This window comes from Fistularia commersonii, chromosome 34 (genome assembly GCF_037954325.1).
Source record: "Fistularia commersonii isolate RoL2024-O1a breed Wild chromosome 34, RoL_Fcom_v1.0, whole genome shotgun sequence".
Lineage (NCBI taxonomy): Eukaryota > Metazoa > Chordata > Actinopteri > Syngnathiformes > Fistulariidae > Fistularia > Fistularia commersonii.
The window spans coordinates 9,896,502-9,915,888 of record NC_141317.1 but is presented as its reverse complement, the minus strand read 5'-3'; the positions used below and the strand labels follow the sequence as shown (position 1 = coordinate 9,915,888).

Here is a 19,387-nt window from a genome sequence, read left to right as displayed (position 1 = left end):
GGGCATTTTAAGCCCACCAAACTATTTTCTTTGAATATTTTAATATTTTATTTAATATTTTATTTCATTTTATTTTTAATTTTTATTTTATTTTATTTTATTTAATATTTAATTTATTTTATTTTATTTTATTTTATTTTATTTTATATTTTATTTATTTTATTTTATATTTATTTTTGGCTATCAGACTTTTTAATTCCTCCTCCCTCAGCCGCAGGGAATCTTCAAATCTTTGCACTTAAGACCTTAAAACACTTGATAGCCTTAACCTTGACAATTTATATTTTATTGTATTTCTTATTCTCCCTCCTTTCTACTATTATCTATTACTGTTATGTTTTTGCTTGAAACTCTGGCACAACAATTTCCTTCGGGATAAATAAAGTTGTTCTCATCTCATCGCATTTAAATCAATATTGAATTTAGAAACTCTTCATTTTTTCCCTTTTATTTATTTTTGTTTGGGTGATTACACACAAAATAAGGTCGGTACATTTATATGATCATACATGATGTTAAAGTTGAAATAAAATAGCCTGAAAAATGTAAATATTTAAACTGCAATTTTCTTTTTGTTCAATTGACATGATATGTAGTCGGCCCGCGCATAAAAATTAAATCAGAAATGTGGCCCTCCGGCCAAAATAATTGCCCACTTTCTGCGGAAACATTTCCATGCATAAAACAGCCCTTGTCCAAAAAACATATTGGGGACGGCGGGTTTAAATGACCGGCCTGTGGTCTCAATAAAAGTACAATTTATGACCGTATCATACTGATGTGTGATATTTTGGCTAAAGGGGTCGGCGGAGGTCCGAGTGTTTGGGGTAACAAAGTAAATTCGGTGTCCCTGAAAGTCCTTCGTCAGCTGAAGTCTTTGTTTTGCTTCTTGGAAGGAGTGCGGCTCACAATCCACCTGCTGATGCACTTTTGCTCCGTCCCTGTCAAATAGTAAATAGTCTCCGCTTATAGAAGCGCTTTCACACCTCGCGGTGTGTCAAAGCGCTTTACGCCAGAAAGCGCTCACACACACACACACACACACACACACACACTTAACCAGAGCATCTGCAGAGGATGCTCAGGCATGGAGACCAGGAGTGGTTGCGGTCACTCAGGCGTCTGAGACGTGCAACCGGTCATTCGGTCGTGCAGAAAAGGAAGGGAATCAAACCGGATTTATTTTTAAGGGCAGTTACTGCTATCATAATAATAAAGCTAACCTTCAAAACAAAAAAACAACTTAGCGTGATTTTTCCATTCTTTTCCATGAGAAGTTTCCTCTCCGGGGCCCGCAGGAGAATATTAACCGTATGCATCATTCCTTCACGATACTAAACAAAGGGAATCGCGGCGTGGAAAAAAAAAAAAAAAAAAAGGGATCCTCCCGGGACGCGGCTGGGACGAGAATGAACCGAATTAATTTGAACAATTTGTAAGCTTGTGAGATAACCCGCTCTTGTTCCGCCTCGCCGGCGTAGCCAGGCTCATCGCGACCCCTGGGTTCGGCAATTACATGGTTATGCAATCTGGACGTTTATGAAACCTCGGCCATGACGGGCGGAGCTTACGCTCTCTCTGTGGAGGATGGAGGTGGAGGATGCCGAGTGATGAGGTGAAGGTAAAGGGAAGGAACACGGCTAGTGTTTTCAAAACCATCTTCCATCTTCTCTTTGGTTTTCCTGTAGCCCTCCAGTTCCAACATCCGTCTACCGATATCTTCCCTCTCCCTCCTCTGTCCATGACCCAACCCTCTCTGACCTTCTCTCCAGAACATCTACCATGTGTTGTCCCTCTGATGGACTCGTTCCTGATCCTCTCCATCCTGGTCGCTCCCAAAGAGAACCTCGGCATCTTCATCTCTGCCACCTCCAGCTCTGCCTCCTGTCTTTTGGTCATTGTAGATGTTTGTAGATCATCTCACCACCGTCTCATCCACCTTTCCTTTCCTTCTGGCTGATCGTCTTCTATCTCCACCCATTCCAACGTGCTTGAACCCGTATCTTCACCTCTTCGCCACACTCTCCTACGCTCTGGACTGTCAACCAAAAGTACTTCCATCTTCTTGATCTCCACTCCCTGTAGCCTCACCGTTCCTTACGGGTTCCTCTCATTCACACACATATATTCTCTCTCGCTGTGAGGCACCTTCATTCCTCTCCTTTCCAGATCATACCTCCACCTCTACAGATGTTCCTCAATCTGTTCCCTGCTCTCACTACAGATCACAATGTCATCTGCAAACATCCTGGTCCATGGAGCTTCCTGTCTCACCTCATCTGTCAGCCTGTCCATCACCACTGCGAACCAGAAGGTGCTCAAAGCTGATCCCTGATGGAGTCCCACCTCCACCTTGAGCGTCTGCGTCCCACCTCACCACTGTCTACAGCAAGCATACATGTCTTGGGTTCGAAGAGAAACGACTCAAAATAAGTCAATGCTAGGTTGTTTGTTTTTTTTTTCACTTCCTGTGACGAAGCCGAAACCCCGGTCGCTTTTGCCGCAAACCGGAAGAAGATAAGACAAGCGGATTGATGCGGCGCCCGGTGGCGGGGGAGGGGGGGAGGGAGGGTCACGGCGGCGCGTGTCGCGAAATACGAGAATAATTAATATTTCGCTTCCTGCAACACCAGCAGAAAATAAGAGTCAGAGAGATCAATCACTGGCCGCCGGAGCCCCGCAGCCTCTGGGGAGAATGATTACCAAACACTTTCACATTTCTCTCCTGTAGCAGGGTTTCCCGATCATTATAAGAACGGGCAACGCGCCCAAGTGGTTTTTCTCCCCCCCCCCACCCACCCGCCCCGTCGGTGCCTAAGCAGAATTAAACGAATAAATTCTACGCCGAGCGCTCCGGGCCGCACTCAGGGAAAGGTTTCAATAAACGCCGTGACAGGAAAACAAAAACAGTTTGGTTTCATTCGGGTGCCGCGGACGCCGGGACGGGTTTCCCCTCAGGGGGCGAAACCACATTAGCTGCTGCGGACGCTCGCTCAGCCGGCGAGCGTCCGCCTTGCCGTCGCTCGTGAACGTGTGCATGAAGAGATTACCTTTATCTGTAAAATCTCTGGAGCTTTTAATCATTCTTCTTCATCATTCCTAATCTATACAGATTAATCTCCGGAGCTGTTATCGGGCCAGAGGCGGGGTCACCCCGGACCAGCCAATCACAGGGCTACGTACGGAGACATGTTCACCCTCTGGCGGGGACCTTCTCGCTGGGAAGCGGAGGAACCGACACCTATCTGGACTCCATTCTGACCCCACTGAGTCCACAGGTGTGTCCAGATCCCGCGACGGATCCCGGATCCCAGATCCCGCTGGGATCGGACAACTCGGGGTCGAAGACGGCAACGATACGGATAACGAGGAACTAGATGAAGAACAGAGCCAGATAAAGCGCAGCTCGCCGTGTAACCAGCTGAAGGTTCACCTCCGGCGCCGGAGATACGAGTATGTCATGCAAGGCGCGGGTGGCGAGAGCTGCGCGGTCCTGTCGCTTTTTCGATACGAGCTGTCAAATCCGTGGAGCGAAAACGGTGAAACTCGACGGCGGCTGCAGACGGACGATCGAGGTCAGAAAATCCAAGAGCCGCTCCTCACATTTGACATGAAGGTCCTTCCGGTTCCTTCTGACGTCCACTGCGTGCCAATTTTTGGTCTACGGCTTTAAAACAGGACCTGTAACATCCCGCTCGCCGGCCTTGATTTACACCCTCATCGCGGCACGGCGGCGGTTTTCCACAGAAGGGCGTCGCAGGGCGCCGCTGCGCCGCAGAGCTAAGGGAGAAGCCCACCTACTGCCAGGGCTATCATCCTGTTTACGGTCTCGATCCATTAAACCCGTTTGCTTTCAGGAGCACTTACGAAACGTCTGGCGCGACCGTTACACAAATGAAAAGGGACACGAACAAGCGACGCACTCGTCCGGCGAAAAATAGCAACGCTCTCCTTCTTTCTGCGGCGGAAATCTCTAAAAACAACCCAGCGGACGATGTTGCGCGTCAGGAAATTTCAACCGCTGCGCTTCTGCAAAACGGCGCGCTCCCATAATACACGGGGATGTATTTGTGGGCTGCGCATGAGCCGAAAGTAGGCTATGGATTAGGCACACTTTGCAATTTGATGATGAAGTGCACAGCTCTGGGAGGCCTCGTCTTTGAAACTCTCTCCAGCCTTTTGAAGCCCCCTAAGTCGGTCCTACTGATGCAACTGCCGGCGCTCGCATCTCCTCATTTGTTGAAAGAGTCTCTCCAGCTCGGCACTCAGCCGGGGCTAATGGCTGAAGAGCGACGGAGGCTCGCTCGCCGGATACAGACAACCCCTCGCACTAAGCTGGAGCCTAATGAGCTGCAACTACCGGGCGCAGAGTGGCACAGAGCACATCGGGGGAAAACAACACCGTCGGCCTGGAAAAGTGCCGCGTCACCAAAGAGCAGCTGCGAGGATGCGGCTGTAAGGACGCCGGGATGTTTGCGGCGGAGAATCACCCAAACGCGGTAACGTAAATGATATCTTACTGCCCGAAGGAGGCCGACTTGGACTTCCGGCAAGGGAGGACTCCTCTGCGTCCGGCGGTCGCGGGCCTCCCGGGATTCTCGGTGACTTCCACGGGAAGGGACGCTTGTCTCCTGCAGGAGGACGACACGGCATTAGAACCAAAACGTCACTTTCGGACCGTAAACACAGAAGGTCGGGTCTAAAAACAAATCCTCATGATGTGAAATAGCTCTTCTACATTATCCGCTCCCCTCCGAGTTCCCCGATGGGTTTTTTCGACCTTGGTGCTTTTATTCAACCTCCACGTACTCCTCTATTCACAGGGGAACCGGCTATTTTCGTGCAACGCCGCGTCTGCCTTATCATTAGCGGAGACGGCCGACCCGAGTCACCAAAATAAAAATATCGGCGTCGCGCGCCGGGAAAAAAACCGCAGATATGCACGATCTTGACTTTTGTGAGGAGGGAGGTATGTCACGCAGTTTACGACCTACGTAAAAAGAAGGATGTTTTACGGCGCGTGGATGGAGGAGCGGCTCGTCCCAAAATCAAAACAACATATTTTTCAATGATTGTAGCCGTTTGTGTTATTTCTGCGGAGAACGGCCGAGTTCTGGAGATAAAAACCAAAGAAAAACAGCAAACGCTTTCAGTTCAGACCAACGCCCAGCAGTTATGCATTGAAAACTCCACGCCGTCTGCTGGACGGGAACATGGAGGAGTGTCTTTAAGGAGAGAAACCGAGTCCAGCCGAAACCATAAGATTCAACAACGACCGATTCGGACCCGGAGGTCGAGAACCTCCACGGAGACAAGATCTGAATGAGATGGCGAGTAGATGTTTATGGATCTCTGAACCCCAACCCCGACCCCAGATCCAGCAAGAGACCCCGACTTAAATCTAACTGTCCAACCAGATGTCGGACAAGCTGGGGAGGGGAAGTGTCGGAGGGTCCACCCGAGACGATGAGGGGGTCGGTCCAATTTCCGTTTATCTCTGATAAACAATTTGAGGATCACCGCTTTGGTGATGTTGGTGATGACACCCTCACCCTGACCACCTTCTTTTTTATAAATCCCTCAAAAGTAGTGTCAATCGTCCTGCGAGTGGAGTGCTAACTTGGTAGAGGCACCACTGGAAAGCTTACTCTGAGCAGAGCTCTAAACCTAACTGTCCAACCAGATGTCAGACAAATTTGGGAGTGGTTCTGCTGGAAGGTCCACCCAAGGCCATGTGGGAGTAGGTCCAATTTCCTTTGGTCTCATACGGTCCTCCAGATAGACCATTTTGAGGACCACCACTTTGGTGATGCTGATGATAGCCCCCTCATCCTGACCTTTTTTTTGGATTTTTTTTTAAAATCCCTCAAAAGTAGTGTCATTTCTGGTACCACTACCAAGTTTGGGGTGCAAACTTGGTAGTGGTACCACTGGAAAGCTCAGAACCGAGACACGAGTCCAAACCTTAATCCCAGCTCCAGCCCTAAACCCTAACCCTAAACTTAACTCTCCAATCCAAAGGCGAACAAGCTTGGGAGCGGCGCCGTCGGGAAGCCCACCCAAGGCAATGTGGGGGCAGGTCCGGTTTCCAGGAATCTATCTCGTACGCTTCTTCAGATACGTGGATACGTGTACACACATGTGTTCCAACTGTCGGCACATTTATGAAGAAAAGTTTCTTGGGAAATCGTTAAGCTTTGAACACAAAAAGTCCTTGAGTCTTCGAGCTATTGCTTCTGGACGGAGATGTTTGGAACAAGGTATGCCTATTTGACTGCCCCAGAGTACCGCCTGGCCATAAACCTACCTGCCCATTTACGGGCTGCAAATAATGAAGATAATCCAGTGCAAAACAACAGCCCGCAATGAAGTCAACCCCTGTGAGGATCACAATGCCCAGGTCTCATTCACTCCATTCCAGAAGGTGTTGATTTAATTTTATAGTGATGTGAAAGCAGCGGGTGGCGGTGCAGGTAGACTGTAAAGGGGGATTTAAGATTGGTGATTACGGTGTGGGTTTCAGGGAACGTTTGTCTTCGGCGTAAAAAGGCTCCCCCGTCGGGGAGATTAGAACAAATATTTGACATGTTTATATAGATAGGGGAAAGAAGCGCCCGATCTACAAAATAAACATTATTATTAATACCTTATAAAGCTCGTGATGAGACCATGGATACGCTGCACCGAAACACATTCAACCGGAGTTAGCTGGCATATAAACATGTCACCTTTAACGGCGGGTCCTTCTGGAGATGGATTCTAGACCTCAAATGGATGTTCTTTGGATGTGAAATCCGAATTCCCTGGTGTCCAATCCCCCCCGATTTCGGGAAAACCCAAACGGGTGGCCGACCCGTCCCCATCTCGATGAAACAGGATCCGAAATTCCATCAAATCAACGGATACCGGAGGCACCGGCCTTTTAGCTCAGCGAAAAGGGAGGAAAAATCAGGGAATATCCAAACATTGAGGAGCAATCTTCAGCTATCAACATGCATCTCCACGTCTGCGAGGAGTTTGGCCCCCATGCATCATGCAAAGTAGTCAAATTCTCCTTCCACTTTGAGCGCCACCCCGCAACTTCTGACTGATGAATCCAGGAAATGACTCTGACACAGTATCTTTTGAAGACATAATGTCATTTTCGTGACGCTCCTCGAGTGGCGTCTCCGCCGCTGCCTTTAAACGAGGTCAAGTCGCTGTGGTTTTTTTGGGGGGGGTGGAGGTGGAGGGAGGAAGGGGTGGCGTTCTCCAAAGCGAGATAATCTACCGTTCCGCGGGCATGGGGACTGAAACGACGCATCCTGATCTTTAATTTCATGATGAAATCATCCACGGCGTTCCAACGCGCGCCGTCGCGCCGTGACACGAAAAAACATTAGGCTAAATAATTAGGTTTCATTTCGGTCTCCGAGTCCCGAGTCATGCATTTTGCAGCAGCCGTCCTGGCAAATAACAAAATGATAAGTATCCGTGTTTCTTTAGCACGGCTCGCGGTCGGCCTCCTGCGCCGGTTATCATCAATGGCTAACTATGTCATAGCCGCCGCCGCCGCCGCTGTTGCTACAGAATGAATTATTAATTTCTGAAATGCTAATGTCCCTGCCCCGACAAGAGACGGGAGCCGTGGACCTTGAATTAAGTCTCAATTTTCTTTTTGTCTGGCATTAGTTAGCTTGCACCGGAGAGCGTCCCTTTTCTTCTCCTAGACTTCGGAGCGCAGAGCGATACAAGCCACATTCCACGACGTCCAAAGCGAATCATTAACCGTCTGTTGTGCCGGCTGTTGTTTAATTCATGCGGAGCGGCGTGTTTTCAGAACATTGCCTAATTAAGACCTGAAATCCATTTTGCTCAGTCAGAGGAGGAGGGGGGGGGGGGGGGGGGGAGATAGCGGGGTCGGGTGTCCTCGTCGCGCAAGTTGAGCAACGCTCTCCATGGCAACAGAAAGGCGGCGGAGGGTGGGTTTTTGCGCGATCCCTGTGGAGAACGCCGGGATGGATATAAGAAGACGGCGCTGTCGCTTCTTGTCCCCCGCGGACAAATATCCGTCTGGACGCGTTGACACACGCTGTCACAACATAGCACAACCTCTTCTTAGGCTACACTTTCCATTTGCGGCAAACGATGAATCCCGTAGAAGCGGAACGAGGCGCGAGACCGACCCATCAAATGTCTTCTAGTTGTAGGATCACGATTCGCAATCGGTCCGTCGACTCGTACGGGACCGGGCGGGTTCCCCCGGGTATGCTCGTCTCGGAAGAGACGCCACTGCCTTCGGGTGTGTGTCCACCGCACGGAAAGGAGCGATACTCCACTCCAACATCCATCACGACGCTTATGACGGACACATACCGAGTCTGGTTCTATTTTTGGAAATTAACGGGACAAGAGAGTACTTGAACTCCATTTGTTCGGGGGCAGCGACCGGCCTCCACCTTGGAAGGACGACTCCGTAGTCCTGGCAGAGGACCAGGACCTCCAGGATATCATTTCTGCGCCACTGCGGGACTAAACAAGGCCAAGAGGACCACATTGTGCAGAAAAACTAGACGGGTGATCACGCCGTCCCCGCACAAAACACTTCCCTTCCCCGCTCCCCCTGGGATTCCTGTCCTTGGACGCCGCCGGGTCGGATACCAATGCTCACCGGAACATTTGACAACGTGCCGGAAATAAAAAACCTCGGCTCACAAAGCCGTTGCGCAGACAACCGACGGGCCGTGACGACAACCCCCGGAAGGACATCGACGCAAAACAGCTGCACAAAACAGGGCGTGACGAGCAGAGTCCGTCCGACCCGGCCGGGCGCCTTCCTCGCCGGAGGACTTGGACGACAACGCCAACGTTCGCCGCGCATTTCCCCAGATTGTCGTTTTCTCCGCACGTCTGGCGACAAGTTTACAGGCAAGAGAGTTGTCAAGAGAAACCATATGTGTCAATAAGGTGTCAATAATGCGCGTTATTGATTTGTCGGTTGTATTTCCAGCGCCGCTGCGACCCTGAATGAACGAGTGAAACACACTGGGCATTTCTCTGCTTTCCACAAAGTGTGCGCACTTGTTCGTGTTATCGTTTTTCCTTTCCTTCCAGCTCAGGTACCCGAGCGAGCCTTACATTTGTCAAGCTGTGAATCTTTTATTGTTCTCTATATTTTCCGCTCCTTTCTCCGCCACCCGAAATGTGTTTGATCCGACACAAACCCCGGAAAATGGAACGGTGGAACGCGCGCCGCCTCGCCGAGCGACGGCGGGCGTCCGTTAGCCGTCGGGTTGTCAAACACGAGCCCGCGGGTGGAAACGGCAACTATAAAAAGGTATAAATAATAAGTTTAACCGAAGACAGGGGGCTTTTTCATCCTCCTCTTCCTTTGCAGCCACCAAGTGTCGGCCTGGTTCTCCGATGCAACTCGGGGTTTATGAATGACTGCTGCGACTAAAGTGTGTTCAGAGAGCCGCTTGTGTGTGTGTGTGTGTGTGTGTGTGAGAACATCTTATCATCATAGATTCACGGAAGAACAATCCAATAACCAGGTCAGCGAGGCTGCTGAGTCTGCCTGCTCGTCTCAGCCGCGCTCTAATCGCATCCCGATGAAGCCATCCATTCTGATTAGAGAACAGCACACCAATTAAACACTGCCATGTGGTTATTCCTCTCTCATTAGCCATGGAGTGTGTGTGTGTGAGTGTGTGTGAGCGAATCATCCGCCGTCATCAGCGCCCGTCGCTCTCTCTCTCCAAACCAAACACACACACGTCCCAGCTTCTATAGAAAACAGCGCGAAGCAACCCTTCGGGAGCGGGATTTATTTATTTCTAACACCCGCGCCAAGTTCACCGGCTTTTTCATTATTCATGAGAATGAAAACACACCAAGTCGCGTAACAGGCAACATTTTAAAAGCGTCCCCCGCTCACCTCTGTCACGGCGTGACGCAGGGTAACAAGGTGATGGATGTGACGACTGTAAGTCTGCTGCGCTGGCAGTTGATTTCAAGCGAGCTAACAAAAAAAAAAAAAAAAACAGCTTTGAGGTGTGATATGAAAGGGATGTCGGCAGCCGGGATGAACCGCGTGACAGAACGCTCGGAGGAGGCTCGCACAATAGCCGAAAAAAAAAGACGCTACGGGATATTTACAAAGACTGGGGGGGGAAACCATTAGCAGCAGTAGCACGCTGTCAGTTTCCACGCAGGCTAACCGCAGGAGGATAATGAAGGTAAATATCCCGTCGCAGAGGCCCGGCGCCGCCCGCCTCAAAACAATCGGCTCATTTCCGAGCGGGAGTTTTCCCACCTTTCGAACCGCAGCCGCCGGCCGTGCCAGCGGGTGTTTTAAACTCCCCGGTACAGGTGAGATAACTCGCATTTCTGAGGTAGGATTCATTCATTCATGCATTAGCGAAACTGCTGATCGTGCACTCACGATGGTGGAGGCGGACAGACACTTGCGACCGTTCACTCACTCGTTCATTCATTCATTCGTTATATAGACAAACATTCACCCTCTCATTTAAAATCATACAGAAACACAACTATTCAAGAAAACATTAACCCTCCTACTGTAATATAGAGACACACAACCGTTCATCCTCTCATTCATTCACACGTTATAACTATTAACGCTCTCATTCAAGTGTCATGTAGACACGCAACATTCACCCTCTCATTCAGCTAAACATAGACACACAACATTCACCCTCTCATTCAGTAACACATAATAGACACACAACATTCACCCTCTCATTCAGTTACACATAATAGACACACAACATTCACCCTCTCATTCAGCTACACATAATAGACACACAACATTCACCCTCTCATTCAGTTACACATAATAGACACACAACATTCACCCTCTCATTCTGTTACACATAATAGACACACAACATTCACCCTCTCATTCTGTTACACATAATAGACACACAACATTCACCCTCTCATTCAGTTACACATAATAGACACACAACATTCACCCTCTCATTCAGCTACACATAATAGACACACAACATTCACCCTCTCATTCAGTTACACATAATAGACACACAACATTCACCCTCTCATTCAGCTACACATAATAGACACACAACATTCACCCTCTCATTCAGCTACACATAATAGACACACAACATTCACCCTCTCATTCAGCTACACATAATAGACACACAACATTCACCCTCTCATTCAGCTACACATAATAGACACACAACATTCACCCTCTCATTCAGTTACACATAATAGACACACAACATTCACCCTCTCATTCAGTTACACATAAAAGACACACAACATTCACCCTCTCATTCAGTTACACATAATAGACACACAACATTCACCCTCTCATTCTGTTACACATAATAGACACACAACATTCACCCTCTCATTCTGTTACACATAATAGACACACAACATTCACCCTCTCATTCAGCTACACATAATAGACACACAACATTCACCCTCTCATTCAGTTACACATAATAGACACACAACATTCACCCTCTCATTCATCTACACATAATAGACACACAACATTCACCCTCTCATTCAGCTACACATAATAGACACACAACATTCACCCTCTCATTCAGCTACACATAATATAGACACACAACATTCACCCTCTCATTCAGTTACACATAATAGACACACAACATTCACCCTCTCATTCAGTTACACATAATAGACACACAACATTCACCCTCTCATTCAGTTACACATAATAGACACACAACATTCACCCTCTCATTCAGCTACACATAGTCACACAACATTCACCCTCTCATTCTGTTACACATAATAGACAGACAACATTTACCCTCTCATTCAGCTACACATAATAGACACACAACATTCACCCTCTCATTCAGTTACACATAATAGACACACAACATTCACCCTCTCATTCAGCTACACATAATAGACACACAACATTCACCCTCTCATTCAGTTACACATAATAGACACACAACATTCACCCTCTCATTCAGCTACACATAATAGACACACAACATTCACCCTCTCATTCAGTTACACATAATAGACACACAACATTCACCCTCTCATTCAGTTACACATAATAGACACACAACATTCACCCTCTCATTCAGTTACACATAATAGACACACAACATTCACCCTCTCATTCTGTTACACATAATAGACACACAACATTCACCCTCTCATTCAGCTACACATAATAGACACACAACATTCACCCTCTCATTCAGTTACACATAATAGACACACAACATTCACCCTCTCATTCAGCTACACATAATAGACACACAACATTCACCCTCTCATTCAGCTACACATAATAGACACACAACATTCACCCTCTCATTCAGTTACACATAATAGACACACAACATTCACCCTCTCATTCAGTTACACATAAAAGACACACAACATTCACCCTCTCATTCAGTTACACATAATAGACACACAACATTCACCCTCTCATTCTGTTACACATAATAGACACACAACATTCACCCTCTCATTCAGCTACACATAATAGACACACAACATTCACCCTCTCATTCAGTTACACATAATAGACACACAACATTCACCCTCTCATTCAGTTACACATAATAGACACACAACATTCACCCTCTCATTCATCTACACATAATAGACACACAACATTCACCCTCTCATTCAGCTACACATAATAGACACACAACATTCACCCTCTCATTCAGCTACACATAATATAGACACACAACATTCACCCTCTCATTCAGTTACACATAATAGACACACAACATTCACCCTCTCATTCAGTTACACATAATAGACACACAACATTCACCCTCTCATTCAGTTACACATAATAGACACACAACATTCACCCTCTCATTCAGCTACACATAGTCACACAACATTCACCCTCTCATTCTGTTACACATAATAGACACACAACATTTACCCTCTCATTCAGCTACACATAATAGACACACAACATTCACCCTCTCATTCAGTTACACATAATAGACACACAACATTCACCCTCTCATTCAGCTACACATAATAGACACACAACATTCACCCTCTCATTCAGTTACACATAATAGACACACAACATTCACCCTCTCATTCAGCTACACATAATATAGACACACAACATTCACCCTCTCATTCAGTTACACATAATAGACACACAACATTCACCCTCTCATTCAGTTACACATAATAGACACACAACATTCACCCTCTCATTCTGTTACACATAATAGACACACAACATTCACCCTCTCATTCTGTTACACATAATAGACACACAACATTCACCCTCTCATTCAGCTACACATAATAGACACACAACATTCACCCTCTCATTCAGCTACACATAATAGACACACAACATTCACCCTCTCATTCAGTTACACATAATAGACACACAACATTCACCCTCTCATTCAGCTACACATAATAGACACACAACATTCACCCTCTCATTCAGCTACACATAATAGACACACAACATTCACCCTCTCATTCAGCTACACATAATATAGACACACAACATTCACCCTCTCATTCAGTTACACATAATAGACACACAACATTCACCCTCTCATTCAGTTACACATAAAAGACACACAACATTCACCCTCTCATTCAGTTACACATAATAGACACACAACATTCACCCTCTCATTCTGTTACACATAATAGACACACAACATTCACCCTCTCATTCAGCTACACATAATAGACACACAACATTCACCCTCTCATTCAGTTACACATAATAGACACACAACATTCACCCTCTCATTCAGTTACACATAATAGACACACAACATTCACCCTCTCATTCATCTACACATAATAGACACACAACATTCACCCTCTCATTCAGCTACACATAATATAGACACACAACATTCACCCTCTCATTCAGTTACACATAATAGACACACAACATTCACCCTCTCATTCAGTTACACATAATAGACACACAACATTCACCCTCTCATTCAGTTACACATAATAGACACACAACATTCACCCTCTCATTCAGCTACACATAGTCACACAACATTCACCCTCTCATTCTGTTACACATAATAGACACACAACATTTACCCTCTCATTCAGCTACACATAATAGACACACAACATTCACCCTCTCATTCAGTTACACATAATAGACACACAACATTCACCCTCTCATTCAGCTACACATAATAGACACACAACATTCACCCTCTCATTCAGTTACACATAAAAGACACACAACATTCACCCTCTCATTCAGTTACACATAATAGACACACAACATTCACCCTCTCATTCTGTTACACATAATAGACACACAACATTCACCCTCTCATTCAGCTACACATAATAGACACACAACATTCACCCTCTCATTCAGTTACACATAATAGACACACAACATTCACCCTCTCATTCAGTTACACATAATAGACACACAACATTCACCCTCTCATTCATCTACACATAATAGACACACAACATTCACCCTCTCATTCAGCTACACATAATATAGACACACAACATTCACCCTCTCATTCAGTTACACATAATAGACACACAACATTCACCCTCTCATTCAGTTACACATAATAGACACACAACATTCACCCTCTCATTCAGTTACACATAATAGACACACAACATTCACCCTCTCATTCAGCTACACATAGTCACACAACATTCACCCTCTCATTCTGTTACACATAATAGACACACAACATTTACCCTCTCATTCAGCTACACATAATAGACACACAACATTCACCCTCTCATTCAGTTACACATAATAGACACACAACATTCACCCTCTCATTCAGCTACACATAATAGACACACAACATTCACCCTCTCATTCAGTTACACATAATAGACACACAACATTCACCCTCTCATTCAGTTACACATAATAGACACACAACATTCACCCTCTCATTCAGCTACACATAATATAGACACACAACATTCACCCTCTCATTCAGTTACACATAATAGACACACAACATTCACCCTCTCATTCAGTTACACATAATAGACACACAACATTCACCCTCTCATTCAGTAACACATAATAGACACACAACATTCACCCTCTCATTCAGTTACACATAATAGACACACAACATTCACCCTCTCATTCAGTTACACATAATAGACACACAACATTCACCCTCTCATTCAGTTACACATAATAGACACACAACATTCACCCTCTCATTCAGTTACACATAATAGACACACAACATTCGCCCTCTCATTCAGTTACACATAATAGACACACAACATTCACCCTCTCATTCAGATGTCATGTAGAGACGTGCAAACATTCACTCCCTCATTTTCTTATCATGAGAAGAAAAGCAAACGTTCACCCTCTCATTCATTCATTCATTCAGGAGTCATGTAGACAAACAACCATTCACTCTTTCATCCAAGTGTCACATAGAGACAAACAAATCATTCACCCTTTCATTCAAATGTTATGTAAGGAAACAACCATTCATCCTCTCATTTCAAGTCCGATAGACACAATTATTCACCCTCTCATTCATTCACGCACAATATGGAGGCAAACAACATTCACCCTCTCATTTAAAGCCTTAAAGACACACCTATTCACCCTCTCACTCAAACGTCATGGAGAGATGTAAGCGTCCACTCCCTCATTTTCACATTGTGAAAAGTAAAGCAAACATTCAGACGTCGTTTGGAGACCCCACTATTCCCCCTCTCGCCAGAGACGAGCCTTCACCTTCGCCTTCAGCCGGGACGGGCGACTGAGTCGGACCTGGCCGGCCTCGCTCCCGCCCTCAAACTAGTCCACTAATTATCGCGATAACAATAACAATAATAATAATAATAGATTACATTTCCACAGTGCACAGGATGGGTGCTGAGACTGAAGAGGCGAGCGTGATGTCATCATGAGACGAGCTACAGATAACAGCCGACGCGTCGTCTAGAACAAGGGGTTAAAGACCGTCGTTTGGTCGTCTTTGTAAAGTTAAAGTAGAAAACCTTCATTATCTAATCCGCTAATCGCAAACATTCACACGCCTGGACAACGCAGGGTCTCCACTGAACCTCGGGGACCGGGCGAAGAACCCGGAGAACCCTGAGGAACCCCACGCAGAGAACATGGAGACGCCACTGAGAAGGACCTCTGCGGGAATCCAAGCTATGAAGAAGAAGCTCCGCCCCCTCGAGGCGAGAGCGGCGGTCCGAGTCCGGCGAGAGCGGCGGTGCCTGCAGGAGCACCGTCTGCAGCAAACCGATCACAAAAATGCGATAATGGACGTCGGTAGCGGCGAGCCCGGGTTCTGCACGCCACTCGCCGCGGATGTCAACCCGTCCCAACGCTTCAATTACTTAAATTAAACCGTTAACGCTTTTCCCCGCCGCGCTAAACGGATGTCTGCAGGTGCCGGCGCGAACACGGCCTTCCTTCGCAATTTGATCCTCGGAGACGACACTTATCCGGGATTTATTATCGTCAGCGGGGTCGCTGAGGAGCCCTGTCACTTTTCCAGGAAGAAAAAAAAAAAGCAGATTGAGTTTTTTTTTTAATATTCTTCTTTTTTAGAGCGCGGCAATGTAGGTGGGAAGACGGCTGAGCGGCGGACGAACTTCAGAAACACAGTTTTGCAGAGATGAAGGGGAAACAAAAGACGTGCACGTACTGCGTCTGCGGGTGACAGGCCCCGTCGGATTCCCCCCGCATTTGAAACGGGACATTCGGAGGGGAAAAATAAAATAATATCAGCCCCCCGGGGGGGAACTGGAAGAAAACCAGGTAGCCGACGGCGCTGGAAAACACGGGGCAGGACGCGCTCCGCTCGTCTAGACGCTTTTTTTCGGCTCTTTTAATATCGGCGCTGCGAAGGCGAGAGGAGGGACGGCGAGAAAATTCCCCGAACGGGAAAAAGAACTGCAGATAAGAAATGTGTTTACAGCTCTTGACATGCGAGCAAACACGCCGCCACGTTCCGCGGCCGCCGGAATGTGACCTTGAGCGGCCGCGGAAAAAAAAAATCCCATCATTTCCACGGCGCCGCAATATCCAGCAGCAATAACAGACACAACAGCGGGCCTCCAGACAAGGTTACCCCGGCTTTACTCCCACCAATCAGGAGGCGGAGCCCGGCCACGTCTCCCCGGAGCTTCATCTGCCGGGATTTTTCGTTTTTTCCGCGGGGAGATCCTGACACAATTCAGAGAATGGAGACCTTTCTCCGAGTGTCTCATTCACACCCGGCGGCGCCGTTCGCACGGCTGGAACCGGCAGCTTCGGATCCTCCGAGGACCGGCGTCCCGCTGGGAAAGAAAGCGCTAGCCTGTCTGCACCGTAGCAACCTCGTATCATCTCGCGTCCGTCTACTGCAGCCGGGCGTTTTTATTGGTGTTATTTTCTAAAATGTGTGTCAAACTCAAGGCCCGCGGGCCAAATGTGACCCGCCGTGTCGTTTTCTGTGGCCCGCCAGAACCTCTTAAATGTCTGATTGTCTTAAAATAAAGAAGTCAAACAACATTTGCCAGTCATGTTTACCCGCCCGGTGACGGCATCCCAGCATTTCACCGCACGTAGAAGTGAAGAATACGAACGATCGCTAAATGTCCAGGAAGAGAAACGTTGATGCGGTTGATGGAAGGCGGTTTAAGAAAGACGTGAAGGCCGACACACGTTTGTGCTTCGAGGAGAAAAAGCGGTGTGTCTTTTGTGTTACGAGGCGGCGTCGGTCGTCGAAGAGTACAATCTACGTCGGCGCTTTGACGCCAAACACGGAGCTCAGTATGCTAAAGTTAGCTTTCCAGAAAAACAACAAATTGTCCAAGAATTAAAGTTAACCAAAAGCTGCATCCCGAAACACTGCAGTAGTGAAAGCTAGCTTTGGAACAGAGCAGCAAGCAAACATTATTTTATTTTACATCTATGCAAATGCATATGTAACATTTTGGATGAATATTAAATTAAGGGTTATTTAACATTAAGTAGTTACATTTATTTTGAATCACATTTAGTCACATTTATACCGTTACCGTGACATGTGGCCACTTTTTTTTTTTTTTTTAAGTTTACGAGGACAGGGTTAGAATTCCATTTTGCACAGAGGCAGAGATGTTTGTACCAGATTGTAGCTCATAGCTAATTTCCATCTGTAGTCCCGGGAAGACAATACAAATATAAAACTGTACAAATAGACAATATCTATAAAATATACAAATAGGCAATAACTATATAATATATAAACAGGCAATAAAATAAGTAACACCCGAGTTGAAAGTGATATTGTTGTGATATTATTAGTTTGGTCAGAAGGGCAGCATCTGGTGGCGAAATACCCGTCTGGTATATTTTACATTACGTTTATTTACATTCAACCGTGACAGTTGGCCCTTTGAGGTCAACAGTTATGCTGATGTGGCCCTCGATAAAAAAAGAGTTTGACCCCCCCGATCTAAAATAACCTTGCATTGTGTCGGCTATTAGCATGTAGCTGTTAGCGCTCCCGTTACTATCAGTATGAGCTGATTGGAGCCGTCCCTCCCTCCGGTCGAGGCTGAAGGCCGCCAACGCCGACCCGTTTCTGAGGTTGTTTTCCTGCGGCGCTCGATCCTGGGCTTCCCGAGGATCCCCTCACGCTGGTGGTCCAGATCTGCTCCACGGCGGAGAGCGTCGGACGACAGCAGCTGTGATTCGGCGCCGTTAAAAATAAAAACCTGACTTGATTCGACCCACTTCCGGTGAATTCAAGGAGATATTTTTCTATCTCCCCGACACAAAAGTGTCACTGAAATGATTCCTCGTGTGTGTGTGTGTGTGTGAATGAGTCCTTATCAGTCGCCGTGTGATGTGAGTTTACGCCGCTCACGCGTCGGGCAGTCGCCTCCCCGAGCCGTCGCCGGCGGCGGCTCTTTCCAGAACATCTCGCCGCGGCGGCTCCCTCCTGTTCCAGTTTTCCCTGAGATGCGTCAAGCCGACCCGCCGTCAGGAAAAACGCTGAAACGTCTTGTTTTTGTAGACGCGCCGTTTGATGAACGACAGCGCTCGGCGGTGAACGCGCTGACAAACACCACGCCTGACTTACAGGAAGAGGGGCTTTTACACATCTCGGGCGTTCGCAGCTCCGACACCCACGGTTTAACCCTTGCTGGAGACTCAATTCCAGGAGACGTTTCTCCATCGTACAGTAAACCCCGGGATGTTCTTGGAGTATTCGGGTTTGCTCTGGACCGGTCGATCACATCCATTCATTCTTTCGTCCTTAAAACCCGTGAGTTTCTGTAGGTCTGGACAGAAGCGCTGATATTTCCAAGCTGTCCTTCCTGAGGAGGCTGAGGAAAGTTGCCGTGTCGTCCAAGATCCTCAGCAGCATCCTTG

General features: G+C 47.0%; 1 protein-coding gene across 1 annotated transcript in view; it reads right to left on the bottom strand.

The window, feature by feature from the left end:
- The window catches only part of LOC147214556 (IQ motif and SEC7 domain-containing protein 1-like), a 95,524-nt gene that overhangs the window by 59,937 nt on the left and 16,200 nt on the right, over positions 1-19,387 (bottom strand). The window contains exon 2 of the mRNA XM_086142031.1: positions 4,521-4,631. Coding sequence (XP_085998157.1) covers positions 4,521-4,631 — 111 coding nt within the window. The remainder of the gene's footprint in view (positions 1-4,520; positions 4,632-19,387) is intronic.